The sequence below is a fragment of the Salvelinus alpinus genome, chromosome 26 (genome assembly GCF_045679555.1).
Source record: "Salvelinus alpinus chromosome 26, SLU_Salpinus.1, whole genome shotgun sequence".
Lineage (NCBI taxonomy): Eukaryota > Metazoa > Chordata > Actinopteri > Salmoniformes > Salmonidae > Salvelinus > Salvelinus alpinus.
This window is the reverse complement of record NC_092111.1, coordinates 16,402,316-16,418,540: the sequence shown is the minus strand read 5'-3', so window position 1 is coordinate 16,418,540 and position 16,225 is coordinate 16,402,316. Positions and strand designations below refer to the sequence as shown.

General features: G+C 45.8%; 1 protein-coding gene across 2 annotated transcripts in view; it reads left to right on the top strand.

Annotated features, from left to right (window-relative positions):
• Nucleotides 1-16,225, top strand: part of LOC139554833 (immunoglobulin superfamily DCC subclass member 3-like) — a 42,754-nt gene that overhangs the window by 12,537 nt on the left and 13,992 nt on the right. For both annotated transcript variants that reach the window (XM_071367999.1, XM_071367998.1), the window contains exons 2-6: nt 2,499-2,810; nt 4,443-4,587; nt 4,845-4,975; nt 5,345-5,482; nt 6,099-6,257. In XM_071367999.1, the coding sequence (XP_071224100.1) occupies nt 2,499-2,810; nt 4,443-4,587; nt 4,845-4,975; nt 5,345-5,482; nt 6,099-6,257 (885 nt within the window). The remainder of the gene's footprint in view (nt 1-2,498; nt 2,811-4,442; nt 4,588-4,844; nt 4,976-5,344; nt 5,483-6,098; nt 6,258-16,225) is intronic.

Below are 16,225 nucleotides of genomic sequence, written 5' to 3'. Positions count from 1 at the left end.
AATATGCTCTGATTTGATTGGTTGTTTCACAACCTTGTTCAACCAGCAGATCACTTGTGATCAACCCTGCACAATAACAATTTTCTATACTTGCAAACATGATCACAAGGAACAGATTGTAATTTTACTGTAGGATCAGAATCAGTAGATCTATCTGTATATGTTATGAATAAAGTCAAAATCAGTCCTGAAGGTTATGAGATATCTTGTAGTATTTGTCCTGCTGCAATCAAGAGATGCGTCAACAGACTCCGTAACATATTCTCTGCTCAATAGTGTGGTATACGATGTATATATGTTAACAGAACTAGACAATCATTTGTGCCAGGTGTGATATCCCTCTTAAATAGCTCCGGCTAATGTTCCTTTCGACTCAGTAAGGCCAGCAGGCTAGTCTTTAAAAAAAAATGTTTTATTGGTATGTAACTGTTATGAAAGTTTTATTGTCAATTTTGTTTTCTATTTAAATGCCACTTTAAACGTGTATATGACACTGCAACACAATTTACCCATGGGGACAATAAAGTAAGTAAGTAAGTATATCGTAAAAAACGATTGACTTGCACTATTTACGTATTTAGATGGGGCACACATGCCATTTGATAGAGTGCTCAAACTCAACTCTGGACCTTGAATCCAGTTCCACTGTGTTTTTTCATTGTTCCCCTCTAATCAAAGATTGATTTTGACCTGAGACACCAGGTGGGCGCAATTAATTATCAGGTAGAACATAAAACCAGCAGGCTGCAGACCTTGTAGAGTAAGAGTTGAATACCCCTGGAATAGAACATTGATACAGGCACATTTAAAAGCCATAGCATAGCCTTCAATAGAGATGAACCAGTTTTGGTTGTTTTAGGGTTTGAAATGGTAGTTGAAGTTTCGGCTTAATGTGGATGTTAGGATGAGAGAATACCCCGTTGTTAAACTATAGAAGTCCATGGTTCTTAAGGAAAATTGGCTAAATAATACAATTTATATGAAATTGTAAAATTAAGTTTGCACAGAGGACACTAATCAAGTGGAGTGGTCACCGGAAAGAAGAGGATGAAGAGAGGATTTTTGAGAACATTGTTGTTACAATTAAAGTCAAGGGCAAAAGTCATGGATGTGAGACCACAGCTTTGCCAGGTGCTGGATGGAAGGGTGTGAAGGTGTGATGTGATTGTGGTGGCGGTCAGAGGGAGGAGGGGACGGCTCTGTAGATGAGAAGAAAGGGGGGGAGTTCGCTATAGTTTTGATAAATGGATGCAAAAGTTCTCCATTAACTTGATGGTGCATCTCATCATGCAAGTTCAAGAGCATGGGGCTTTGAGGGTGTGTCACTTTCTCACTCCTTTTTTCCTCCCCACCTCAACAGCTGGGAGAAAGGGAGCGGCCATCTCGAGGGGTCAAGGTGGGGCAGGGGTTTTTGAGTCTGTTTGCCCCCAAAAAGATGAAGAAAATGGAGAAGACTTGCCGTGTCGGCGGGGTCAACTTCGAGAGGGGAATGGGGTGATTCAGTGGCATGGGAAAGTCACCCCGGAGCCTTGGTGAAAAGGATGCAGGGATGCGGGGGGGAATTAGAGGGGCAGATGGCCCCCATAGAGGGGTGTGTTGGTTTATGGTGATGAGAATTTCTAGGGGTTGTTAGGAGGTGGGGTAAGAACAAGTATGAGTGTCGTCACTACGCCATTGTCGCCGGTCTGCGCTTTGTTTAAAACCTCTTAGGGATCGGTCTGTGCTTGGTTTAATAGAAGTTCTCCTAACTTGACCCCACTAACCCTTGCTAGTCTTCTGCCTCCATCTCGGCCATTGTTCCTACCCTCCTTGGCTCAATGACTCCACGGCATTTGGTACTATTATTGTGGCCGGTTTCGGTAAAAGTCTTGTGGATGCAGAACTAACACAGCCATCAATCAGTTGGCCGGTGTAGAGTGTCAAATGCAGTTTTTGGGATTGGAAGAGTTCGCCCCTGGGGCGAACGTGGCTGTCCGTCTCTATTCTGGTCCCCTTCTGTGTTGTTGTGTCTACGTCTTTGCTTGGTAACACAGATACAGAGGGCATAGGACGGGAAACTTGGTGTATGAATGGATTAGAGACAGGCAAGGCTCCAGCCATGACATGCTCAGTGCCCCAGTCAGTACAAAGTGCTGTGAGGTGTAGTTTACAAGTTCAGTTTGAATTTTTTCGTTTACTAGATTGTCCCATAAGGTCCGATTATCAAGCTCCCTTACTGGTCTGTCCCCCTTACCTCATCTTATAGTGATTGGGTTGAAAGGTACTTTATGGGTAAACTACATAGCCAACATTGAGTTCTTTTGGGAATTGACTTATAGTGGGTGATTAGATAAACACATGCAATTGCATCACCAGTGTTCACAATAATAAACACAGTATTATCCTCCTCATCCTGGACTACATGACATCATTTCTCCCTGCTGTACTGGTCTACAAAATGAACCAACACTGATGTTCTCAACCCTAATTGCCAATGATCTTCTTCCCCCCTTTTCTAGATGTAGGTGGTGCCAAGGAGCTGGCATTCCTATTGGAGCCCAGTGACGTCATCGCTGTGCGGGATCGGCCGCTGATGCTGGACTGCCGGGTGGAGGGCGAGGGTACCATCTCGATCACGTGGCGCAGGAACGGGGTGCCCGTGGTTGTGGAGGAGCGGGTACAGGTGCTGCCCAATGGGACCCTCTTCATTCAGAGCTTCCAGAAACGACTAGAGAGAGGCGGAAGTGAGACGGACGTTGGAGAGTACGACTGTGCCGCCCAGAACCGCTTTGGCATGCTGGTCAGCCGCAAGGCCCGGGTTCAGCTTGCATGTGAGTTTCCCTCCCTTACATACTGTTTTACCTAGTGTCATTTATGTAATGGTGACCTACAGTATGTACCAGTCGCCTACACAACAGTCACTTATGTAGAGGGGATGTCCAACACTCAACGCACATACAATACACAGAAAACACTTCACCTATCTATCTATACACAACACAAGATAGCATAGTATTGAGTATAAAGGGAAATTGTTAATTTGCACTTGCTGAGATTGTTGTTCTCCACCTGCCAATCACTACTGGTGCTAATACAGTAGCTAAATAACTAATTTTAAAGACTATATCAATACAAAGATTACACATCTTGACTTATGGCCGAGGCGCCATTTTACAATTAACAAAACTATGCTTTCATTTTCAGTCAAGGGGAAAATATAAGAGTTACATAATACATCTACATTATAGTTTTAGAGTAGCCTTGAATAATCACATATGTTTGAGTGTGGTTTGCCAACACTCTTATGCCCTGTACACATTGTGTCGTATTTCATTACTCCATACTTCATCTTGACGGAGTCTTGCCCCGCTACTGAACGAACAAGTGTAGCGCAAGATGGTGGAGAGCCCTCTCGTTAGAGATTTATTTTGGGAGATTGCAAAATATTACCTTTTCATTCAAGGCAGGATAAATATATAGTTTCAGGAAATAATACATGTTTTGTTTAGTTACTTTGCAATCCCACTCTGTTGTGGACGTCCCCATTGAAATGCATGACATCCGGCGCAACGTAACGGAGTGCTTATGGGTAATGTGAATGAGGCTTTACAATTAGTAATATGTTCAATGTGTAGCCTGGCTACACAAACACATGATTAGTCAATAATATTCCCTTCTGAATGTGATTTAGAGAGAACCAGCAGCGAATGTTCCAGGGTAAGTCTACAAAAGTCATAAAAACTGTGGAGAGGTCAAAGCATGTCTTCTGTCCTGTCGATAGGATATCACTAAATGTAGTCCCCTCTGTCAAAACAGGTAAGAGTCTGTTCTTAATGATGCTCCATACTGCAAACAACTTTGTCGCATACCTGGCAACCCAAGACCCCCTCGGACTCTATAGACTCTGTTATAAATGATGCTCCATGTTGAGAACACCTTAGTTGCATACCTGGCAACTTGAGACCACCTCAGACTCTTTCATCTCTTTTGTTTATTTGAGTCACTGTGGGTGATGAATGGTACACCCCACTAAGTGTACTGACACGTGGACATACACAAAACACACACACACACAAAACATATAGTGTTCAGACAAGATTTAAGATAAACACATTGCAACGCTGCTGGGTTTTTCACGCTTAACAGTTTCCCGTGTGTATCAAGAATGGTCCACCACCAAAAGGACATCAATCCAACTTGACACAACTGTGGGAAGCATTGGAGCCTGTGGAAATCTTTTGACACTTTGTAGTATCCATGCCCTGACAAATTGAGGCAGTTCTCAGAGCAAAAGTGGGGGGAAGGTGTTCTTAATGTTTATATTTTTGTATAATATTGTTGACTCTGCTGCATATCTTGGACCAGGTCTCCTCTTGCAAAATATAGCTTTTATCTCAATGAGACTAACCTGGGTCAATGAATGTTAAATGGGGATATATGTTTTGTTGTTCTTTCTTCCTTAGTTCTCCCTAAGTTCCATACCCACCCAGAGTCCATGTCAGTGGACGATGGCGGTGTGGCTCGCTTCAAGTGCCAGGTCAACAGTGTGCCTGAGGCCAACATCACCTGGGAGAGGGACAGAACCCCACTCAGTACCACCGACAACAGGTATCATCATACTAATATATAGGTCTATACACTCACGCACACATCTAAAGAAATGGGTTATTGTTGGATGATTGCAAATTAACTTGGAGCTTGCCGTCACCATGCAAGAGAGTTTGCCATATTAGCGATGTAACTACCTTGCTGCAGATAGGCATTTTGAAAAAGTAGCTAACGTTTAAATTCTCAGATCAACTATGTCACATCTACTGTATGTGGGCACTAACACCTCTTTCAACTCCTCCCCCTCGCTTGTCTAGGTACACTCTCCTGCCCATGGGTATCCTCCAGGTGACTGGTGTGAGGCGGCTCGACGCCGGGGGGTACCGTTGTGTGGCCTCCAACATCGCCAACACACGCTTCAGCCACGAGGCTGTGCTCAATGTGACCGGTGAGTGGGAATGATCCCACTGCTCAATGGCGACTCTCCATTGATAGCGCATCTTATTCCAGGACTAGGCTTAATCTGTGTCTGGGAAACCAGCCCTTACAATATAGATCATATAATTAGAGGGACCTGGCTATAGTGTTCCAATGGGATTGTTCATGTTGCTTTTTTATCTATAATTTTAGTTGTTTGGGACACTCTCTAAATAATACTAAACTGACCATGTCTATGCTAATCACACAAATCGTGTTAAAAGTCCTATAGGTTTAAGCCAAAGTATGAACATGGTCTTACTCAGCTGAAGAAACGGTCTTACGGTAGTGTCTTATCTCTCTTTGTGTGTGTGTTTGTGTCCTTTTCCTTTCTCTATAGGTGGGGCTTCCAGGATCTACAAGGAGCCAGTTATCCTCTCTGGGCCCCAGAACCTGACCATCACTGTCCACCAGACAGCCATTTTGGAGTGCATCGCCACAGGGAATCCCCGGCCCATCGTCTCCTGGAGCAGGCTGGGTAACGACTGTTCTCATGCAATCAGAATAGCGTACAATGGCCTTAATTTCTACCATACTCAGATGAGTTAATGCTAGCAGCTAAACAATGATTTGATCTCTGAATCAGCTATTCTGCGTATTATGCACTATGTTGCTCTATAGACGGGTTAGCTGAGAACGTCATGAAAACGATGCACATGCTTCAATGGAGCAGAAGGCCTTTGTTTTTTGCGAATCTGTATGGCCAGATAGCTAACAACAATGACAAGCAGCTGTCATGTGTGGAATCGTAATGGCTTGTTTCAGTTCGTTTTTTCTTGTTCTTGATACCATGCCTTGTTTTAAGGTGTTTTGACTGATGTCACGCCTATGCTAACATGACAAAAAATGGCTAGCAAGCTAACCAACCACTGTAACAATGTATTTATGTTTTCAATAAACATTGGAGACGGAATATAGTATAGTTCTTGTCAACAATCTAAGCCAAACCCGTTTTGCCACATAGTTGTGCATGTGTCGATTTTGTTGCTAAACAAACTTGATTTTAATTGTATGAACCCTGTGTTTTTTGTATTATGTTGGTCTATGTCTTATTCCTTTGTGTGTGTGTGTGTACATTTGTGTGCTCTCTCCAGATGGGCGCTCCATCGGGGTGGAGGGCATCCAGGTGTTGGGCACTGGAAACCTGATGATCTCGGACGTGTCGCTGGAGCACTCGGGGGTGTACGTGTGCGCCGCCAACCGCCCCGGGACCAGGATGAGGCGTACCGCGCTGGGAAGACTGGTGGTTCAAGGTGAGCTTCCTCCAAACACTTATACCCTTTTCCGACTACTGTGCAGAAGTAATGCGAGCCAAGCTGTACTGAGCTGGCCTGGTTTAGCATCCACCAATGTTGCTGGTACAGTGATGTGAAAATAAAATATCTGAGCCATCAGAGTACGGTTTAGGCCAACACAAGAGTCTGAAAATGGTAATACTGTACCTGCCTCACCTCACTAAAAGGCAGAGCCTGAAGGCTGAATCACAGTAAAGTTTCAATAACTCATTAGGAATTTATTAAACAGTAAGTGATATCCTCCAAGAATGCCTTTCCATATCACAGTGAGCCTTTGCCAATGATCATGACAACTGACCAGGACACTGACGGATACACAAGATCGCAGGATGGGGGAGGGGGGTTCATGTCCGGAAGGTGGGGTGGGGTGGGGGTGTGTGGGTGTAGGCTTTGGGCTTTTGGGACTGGCTGACCTCATCACATTAACCTGTTTTGAATTTGGCCATGACTTCTGCCAGGGAAGGGAAGGAAAAGGGGTGTGTTTCTGAGAGAGGAGTTGATACTCAAGCTCCACCCTCTCACCTCACCTTTGTCCCCCTTAGAGCTTTGAAGGGGGTGAGGTGGGAATGGGATTATTATTTATTTTTTTGTGACACTATTGGCGTGATAGAGACCCCGGGCTCCCACTTGTAATTAAGCATTGACGCTAGTCTCCAGCTGGACTTTGTGTGTGTGTCCACTGCTGCCACTACCTCAGTGACAAGGCCCATCCATCACCCAGCAACTGTCCATACGTTCACCCTCCTCATATTTCTAACTGTCATTACCCCCATTTTAATTGGCTATCCTAAGTGTTTCTCATTATACTAAGGACCACACAAGGGTCACAGCACCTCTGGTTAATGTGAGAGACCAACAGCATAATAGGAAAAAAATTGCCCTACCGTAAACAACTATGGAAAGGAAAGGGAAAGGGGGATACCTAGTCAGTTGTACAACTGAATGCATTCAACTGAAATGTGTCTTCCGCATTTAACCCAACCCCTCTGATAAGTTTATATTAGAATGTAATCATGTGTTTCCTCTCCTGCCTCTCTGGAAGCGATAATCGGCACTGAATATGTAACTGATATGTGCAATATATTGATGTTGATGTAATTTATCTAACATTGCATTTGCACTTTCAAAGTCAATCAATATATTGAAATATCCTTAGCTTTTCCTTAATGAACTAGCCAAATATAGCTCTTTTTAAGTACTTATTACAAAACCTAGTTACAATACCTGCGATAGATTAGCGTCCTGTCCAGTGGGTGTACTTGTACATAAAGCTGCCTCAAGCTCCTGCCCCTATGGGCGTTCTGGTTTGTACAAGTTTTGCTTACTTAGTTACAATAGCTAGCGGCTAGCAAACTGTTACAATACCTAGCTACCAACATGTTACCTAATACCAAAACAAAATGTAGCCTATAGCAACAAAATGTTACCTAATACCTAGCTAGAATAATATGACCTATAAAGTAAACTAGATCTCCATACATCCCTTCACCCCTATAATCCATTTAAATTACTCTACTTTGCACCCAGCTGTTAAGGCTCTCCCCATCCATGTTGTGTCAGCCTCTTTGACCTGGTCAATCAATAGTTCTCCCTATCAGTCTTTCACAAGTGGATTGGCCATGGAGGATGTGGTCTTTAATGTATTCATACATTTATTGATTGATTTCTCTCTATTTGTTAAAGAAAAAAGAACAAAGAGCTTTTTAGGATGGCGATCACATGAAATGGGTGAAATTATTGGTTCATGGACATTGTCAATGTCAAATACAGGCTCAAAGTGACCTAAAATCCCCCAATTCCCTTTTAAAATGTGATACTGGAGGTATATTCAGCTAGAATGTCCGCTTAATATTTGCTGATACTTGATACTGTTCTCAAAAGGTGTTTATGATACTGTTCTCAAAAAGTGGCTACAATCCACCACCATAGTATGGACTTAAATTTGCCATGTTGCATCCAATAGTAACAATACAAAGGTATTGGTTAGGCACAAATCATATAGAATAGCAATGGCCATGAGACTAATTACTTCACCTATTTTTAGCTCTCACATGTTCCCTATTCCTGCCAATAAGGCAAGTCTGATCATATAGAATAATATGAAATACTATGAGATATGATGCTATTAATATGTGAGACACCACTCAAGTTTAAAGTCCTACTTTGCAGTTGGAGACCCTTAGATATATGCACTGTGTAAAGGAGGTTATTGGAGGCCATAGAGGTCTGTTATTTCACACACTCTGTCCTCTTGACAGACAGTCCGTTTCCCTGTCCCTTCTGCTCTTAAACATTCCGGTCATGGTCATGATATGACGGGACAGGGGGACAGCCAGGATAGGACAGGACAGATGCAAGGCCAGAGATTTGGACAATGGGAGAGAGGTGAGAAAAAATAAGGGGCAGGATGTGCAGACGGTCATTGTGTGTGGGGAAGGGGGAGTGAGGGATCACCTCTCACCTTTAAACTGTGACCCCTTACCCCTGACCCCGTCCTAGGAAAATGGTCAAAGTCGGGGAATAGAGAGAGGGCGGAACACCGTACCGGGCAGGACAGATATGGAAGGAGAGAGAGAAGGGGGTGGGTTTTGGTGTGGAGGAGGGTAAGATTGATGTGTGTCCCAAAGAGAGAGGAGGGTGACCAGTCCCCATACCCTGCCATTCGTTACTACGGTTTTTGGGTGAGTGGGGAGGGGGGACAGTTGTTCTCGTCACAGCTGGATGTCAGGCGGTGGGGGCAGAGTTCAGGGGACACCGAGAGAGGGGGGACACAAATGGTGCAGGGCATTGTGTGATGACTGCTTTCTCTGAATGGAGGGCCGGTTAAATCATCCCCCTCATCCACTGCCTTCTTTGGGGTAGAACATTTTCATTTTAAAAATGTGGAGAAGGTTGGAATCGTTGAAAGGCTTTAAAATGCAGATCCCACAGCTGCCGGCTTACTGAGAGGGTCTTTTTCACATTAGATATGAGTGTCAGAATCAAACAGCATATATGTCAGAAAGTAGAACATACACTATATATACACAAAAGTATGTGGACACCCCTTCAAATTAGCGGATTCGGCTATTTCAGCCACACCCGTTGCTGGCAGGTGTATAAAATTGAGCACACCGCCATGCAATCTCCATAGACAAACATTGACAGGAGAATGGCCTTACTGAAGAGCTCATTGACTTTCAATGTGGCACCGTCATAGGATGCCACCTTTCCAACAAGTCAGTTCATCAAATTTCTGCCCTGCTAGAGCTTCCCACCAGTCAACTGTAAATGCTGTTATTGTGAAGTGGAAACGTCTAGGAGCTACAACGGCTCATCCGCAAAGTGGAAGGCCACACAAGCTCACAGAACGGGACTGCGGAGTGCTGAAGCGCGTAGCGTGTAAAAAATCATTTGTCCTCGGTTGCAACACTCACTACTGAGTTCCAAACTATCTCTGGAAGCAATGTCAGCACAAGAACTGTTCATCTGGAGCTTCATGAAATAGGTTTCCATGGCCGAGCAGCACACAAGTCTAAGATCACCATGTGCAATGCAAAGCGTCAGCTGGAGTGGTGTAAAGCTCGCTGCCATTGGACTCTGGAGCAGTGGAAACGTGTTCTCTGGAGTGATGAATCATGCTTCACCATCGGTCAGTCCGACGGATGTTCTGGATTTGGCGGATGCCAGGAGAATGCTACCTGCCACAATGCATAATGGCAACTGTAAAGTTTGGAGGAGGAGGAATAATGGTCTGGGGCTGTTTTTCATGGTTCCGGCTAGGCCCCTCAGTTCCAGTGAAGGGAAATCTTAACGCTAAAACATACATGACATTCTAGACTATTCTCTGCTTCCAACTTTGTGGCAACAGTTTGGGGAAGGCTCTTTCCTGTTTCAGTATGAAACAAACTCCATTTACAAAATCAATTGTGTTACCTTTTGATACATATACTACACAGATGAGGGTCATATCCAAGCCATATATGGATATCTATATAGCTCTTAGTCACACGATCTCTGAAACTATATCTAGGAACAACGTAACATAAGTGATATACGTTTCAAAATGTAGTCCTACCACAAAAGACATAAAGCCCCCCCCCCCCCCCTCTTTGATTTGGTTATGTACCTGTGTTGCCTTAGCGACAGCCTGGAGCCCTGAAATTAGGTTAAAATAGACTCTGAAATAGACTGAACCAAACTGGAAGGATGTTTAGTGTTTGTAGTGTATCTTCTAGCTGTGCGTAATTGCATAATGCAATATGTTGCTATAAATGTAATGTGGTTTGTCTCTTAACACTCATTCTCCTCATTCTTGCCCTTACAAGTGGGATATAACTACTGACCAAATTACAGAAATAACCATTGACCAAATTACAGTAATAACTACTGACCAAATTACAGTAATAACTACTGACCAAATTACAGTAACAACTACTGACCAAATTACAGCAATAACTATTGACCAAATTACAGTAATAACTACTGAACACAAACAACAGTCTGGGTGTAGGATATATAAGTAAATTAGGTAGATGTACTGTATGTATGCACTTAGTTCGATATGACTCAGTGTTTGAACTAGTCCTGACCACTGACTGGTATCCAAGGTTATGAGCTCTGCGTTCAGTGTAGACACATCACAGATAAATGTGATTGATTTCATGAACACTGTTTGATTCTGTGGCGACGGAGCAAAGTGAGGGCTCAGGAACCCTAGACCCAAAAGAGATATATCCTGAACATAGGATATCCACTCAACCTTGACCGGGGTCATTATAATTGGGCAGACTGATGCATTTTTGTTCGGCTCTGCTTGGCTCCACCTCCATGGTTGAAGCGAGCATGTAATAAAACACACAAAACACAAACACACAAAACACCCCCCTTGTGCTTCAGACGTCCATTCCAGTCGCCCCTTCCATTCAGTCCAACAGTCGGCCCAATAGTTATCCCTCAACAGTCCACCCCTGTCGTCATCATCTATCCTAACCCTAAACACAAATGCAACTTATTCGCAGAACAACAACAGTCTGGGTGTATTTACATTTACATTTAAGTCATTTAGCAGACGCTCTTATCCAGAGCGACTTACAAATTGGTGCATTCACCTTATGACATCCAGTGGAACAGCCACTTTACAATAGTGCATCTAAATCTTTTAAGGGGGGGGGGGGGGGGGTGAGAAGGATTACTTTATCCTATCCTAGGTATTCCTTAAAGAGGTGGGGTTTCAGGTGTCTCCGGAAGGTGGTGATTGACTCCGCTGTCCTGGCGTCGTGAGGGAGTTTGTTCCACCATTGGGGGGCCAGAGCAGCGAACAGTTTTGACTGGGCTGAGCGGGAACTGTACTTCCTCAGTGGTAGGGAGGCGAGCAGGCCAGAGGTGGATGAACGCAGTGCCCTTGTTTGGGTGTAGGGCCTGATCAGAGCCTGGAGGTACTGAGGTGCCGTTCCCCTCACAGCTCCGTAGGCAAGCACCATGGTCTTGTAGCGGATGCGAGCTTCAACTGGAAGCCAGTGGAGAGAGCGGAGGAGCGGGGTGACGTGAGAGAACTTGGGAAGGTTGAACACCAGACGGGCTGCGGCGTTCTGGATGAGTTGTAGGGGTTTAATGGCACAGGCAGGGACCCCAGCCAACAGCGAGTTGCAGTAATCCAGACGGGAGATGACAAGTGCCTGGATTAGGACCTGCGCCGCTTCCTGTGTGAGGCAGGGTCGTACTCTGCGGATGTTGTAGAGCATGAACCTACAGGAACGGGCCACCGCCTTGATGTTAGTTGAGAACGACAGGGTGTTGTCCAGGATCACGCCAAGGTTCTTAGCGCTCTGGGAGGAGGACACAATGGAGTTGTCAACCGTGATGGCGAGATCATGGAACGGGCAGTCCTTCCCCGGGAGGAAGAGCAGCTCCGTCTTGCCGAGGTTCAGCTTGAGGTGGTGATCCGTCATCCACACTGATATGTCTGCCAGACATGCAGAGATGCGATTCGCCACCTGGTCATCAGAAGGGGGAAAGGAGAAGATTAGTTGTGTGTCGTCTGCATAGCAATGATAGGAGAGACCATGTGAGGTTATGACAGAGCCAAGTGACTTGGTGTATAGCGAGAATAGGAGAGGGCCTAGAACAGAGCCCTGGGGGACACCAGTGGTGAGAGCACGTGGTGAGGAGACAGATTCTCGCCACGCCACCTGGTAGGAGCGACCTGTCAGGTAGGACGCAATCCAAGCGTGGGCCGCGCCGGAGATGCCCAACTCGGAGAGGGTGGAGAGGAGGATCTGATGGTTCACAGTATCGAAGGCAGCCGATAGGTCTAGAAGGATGAGAGCAGAGGAGAGAGAGTTAGCTTTAGCAGTGCGGAGCGCCTCCGTGATACAGAGAAGAGCAGTCTCAGTTGAATGACTAGTCTTGAAACCTGACTGATTTGGATCAAGAAGGTCATTCTGAGAGAGATAGCGGGAGAGCTGGCCAAGGACGGCACGTTCAAGAGTTTTGGAGAGAAAAGAAAGAAGGGATACTGGTCTGTAGTTGTTGACATCGGAGGGATCGAGTGTAGGTTTTTTCAGAAGGGGTGCAACTCTCGCTCTCTTGAAGACGGAAGGGACGTAGCCAGCGGTCAGGGATGAGTTGATGAGCGAGGTGAGGTAAGGGAGAAGGTCTCCGGAAATGGTCTGGAGAAGAGAGGAGGGGATAGGGTCAAGCGGGCAGGTTGTTGGGCGGCCGGCCGTCACAAGACGCGAGATTTCATCTGGAGAGAGAGGGGAGAAAGAGGTCAGAGCACAGGGTAGGGCAGTGTGAGCAGAACCAGCGGTGTCGTTTGACTTAGCAAACGAGGATCGGATGTCGTCGACCTTCTTTTCAAAATGGTTGACGAAGTCATCTGCAGAGAGGGAGGAGGGGGGGGGAGGGGGAGGAGGATTCAGGAGGGAGGAGAAGGTGGCAAAGAGCTTCCTAGGGTTAGAGGCAGATGCTTGGAATTTAGAGTGGTAGAAAGTGGCTTTAGCAGTAGAGACAGAAGAGGAAAATGTAGAGAGGAGGGAGTGAAAGGATGCCAGGTCCGCAGGGAGGCGAGTTTTCCTCCATTTCCGCTCGGCTGCCCGGAGCCCTGTTCTGTGAGCTCGCAATGAGTCGTCGAGCCACGGAGCGGGAGGGGAGGACCGAGCCGGCCTGGAGGATAGGGGACATAGAGAATCAAAGGATGCAGAAAGGGAGGAGAGGAGGGTTGAGGAGGCAGAATCAGGAGATAGGTTGGAGAAGGTTTGAGCAGAGGGAAGAGATGATAGGATGGAAGAGGAGAGGGTAGCGGGGGAGAGAGAGCGAAGGTTGGGACGGCGCGATACCATCCGAGTAGGGGCAGTGTGGGAAGTGTTGGATGAGAGCGAGAGGGAAAAGGATACAAGGTAGTGGTCAGAGACTTGGAGGGGAGTTGCAATGAGGTTAGTGGAAGAACAGCATCTAGTAAAGATGAGGTCGAGCGTATTGCCTGCCTTGTGAGTAGGGGGGGAAGGTGAGAGGGTGAGGTCAAAAGAGGAGAGGAGTGGAAAGAAGGAGGCAGAGAGGAATGAGTCAAAGGTAGACGTGGGGAGGTTAAAGTCGCCCAGAACTGTGAGAGGTGAGCCGTCCTCAGGAAAGGAGCTTATCAAGGCATCAAGCTCATTGATGAACTCTCCGAGGGAACCTGGAGGGCGATAAATGATAAGGATGTTAAGCTTGAAAGGGCTGGTAACTGTGACAGCATGGAATTCAAAGGAGGCGATAGACAGATGGGTAAGGGGAGAAAGAGAGAATGACCACTTGGGAGAGATGAGGATCCCGGTGCCACCACCCCGCTGACCAGAAGCTCTCGGGGTGTGCGAGAACACGTGGGCGGACGAAGAGAGAGCAGTAGGAGTAGCAGTGTTATCTGTGGTGATCCATGTTTCCGTCAGTGCCAAGAAGTCGAGGGACTGGAGGGAGGCATAGGCTGAGATGAACTCTGCCTTGTTGGCCGCAGATCGGCAGTTCCAGAGGCTACCGGAGACCTGGAACTCCACGTGGGTCGTGCGTGCTGGGACCACCAGATTAGGGTGGCCGCGGCCACGCGGTGTGGAGCGTTTGTATGGTCTGTGCAGAGAGGGATAGACAGACACATAGTTGACAGGCTACAGAAGAGACTAAGCTAATGCAAAGGAGATTGGAATGACAAGTGGACTACGCGTCTCGAATGTTCAGAAAGTTAAGCTTACGTAGCAAGAATCTTATTGACTAGAATGATTAAGATGATACAGTACTGCTGAAGTAGGCTAGCTGGCAGTGGCTGCGTTGTTGACTTTGTAGGCTAGCTGGCAGTGGCTGCGTTGTTGACACTACACTAATCAAGTCGTTCCGTTGAGTGTAATAGTTTCTACAGTGCTGCTATTCGGGGGCTAGCTGGCTAGCTAGCAGTGTTGATTACGTTACGTTGCGTTAAAAGAACGACAGTAGCTGGCTAGCTAACCTAGAAAATCGCTCTAGACTACACAATTATCTTTGATACAAAGACGGCTATGTAGCTAGCTGTGTAGCTAGCTACGATCAAACAAATCCAACCGTTGTACTGTAATGAAATGAAATGAAAATGTGATACTACCTGTGGAGCGAAGCGGAATGCGACCGGGTTGTTGAGTGCAGAAGTTCTATTCGGTAGACGTTGGCTAGCTGTTGGCTAGCTAGCAGTGTCTCCTATGTTAAGGACGACAAATAGCTGGCTAGCTAACCTCGGTAAATTAAGATAATCACTCTAAAACTACACACTCTAAACTACACAATTATCTTGGATACGAAGACAGCAAAGACAACTATGTAGCTAGCTAACACTACACTAATCAAGTCGTTCAGTTGAGTGTAATAGTTGCTACAGTGCTGCTATTCGGTAGACGGTGGACGTTTGCTAGCTGGCTAGCTGCTGGGCAGATAGCAGTGTAGACTGCGTTAGGACGACGTAATACAATAATTACGCAATTATTTTTGATACAAAGACGGCTATGTAGCTAGCTAAGAAGAAATTGCTAAGATTAGACAAATCAAACCGTTGTACTATAATTGAATGTAATGAAATGTAATGAAAAGTTATACTACCTGCGGACCAAAGCGCAAATGCGACCGCTCGCTCCAACCCGATGATATGGTCTCGTATGAAAGCAGTGCATGCTATCAACAACAATTATTCAATTATAGGTCATCAGGCTAGTGATATGATCTAGCCACTCTCAATGTCAAGTTGTTCTACATCATCCATTAGGGCTCCGTGAGAAATTGGTGAGAAATACAATGGCAAAAACATAGTGTAGACATATTTGAAGGCCATTAACCTAAAAGCTACAATGCTCAATGCTATAGCTGGCAATGCCTTAGATTTAATGACATACTAAACCAAGCAGTTACAGACTGGCTGAAGTGAAATTCAGATGAACTTTAATCAGTTTTCTCCGGGCATGTGCTGACCAACTGGCAGGTGTCTTCACTGACATTTTCAACATCTCCCTGATTGAGTCTGTAATGCCAACATGTTTCAAGCAGACCACCATAGTCCCTGTGCCCAAGAACACAAAGGCAACCTGCCTAAATGACTACTGACCCGTAGCACTCACGTCCATAGCCATGAAGTGCTTTGAAAGGCTGGTGGGTAATGGCTCACATCAACACCATTATCCCAGAAACCCTAGACCCACTCCAATTTGCATACCTTTCCAAACAGATCCACAGATGATGCAATCTCTATTGCACTCCACACTGTCCTTTCCCACCTGGACAAAAGGAACGCTTATGTGAGAATGCTATTCATTGACTACAGCTCAGCGTTCAACACCATAGTACCCTCAAAGCTCATCACTAAGTTAAGGATCCTGGGACTAAACACCTCCCTCTGCAACTGGATCCTGGACTTCGAGACGGGCCGCCCCCAGATGGTGAGGGTAGGTAGCAACACA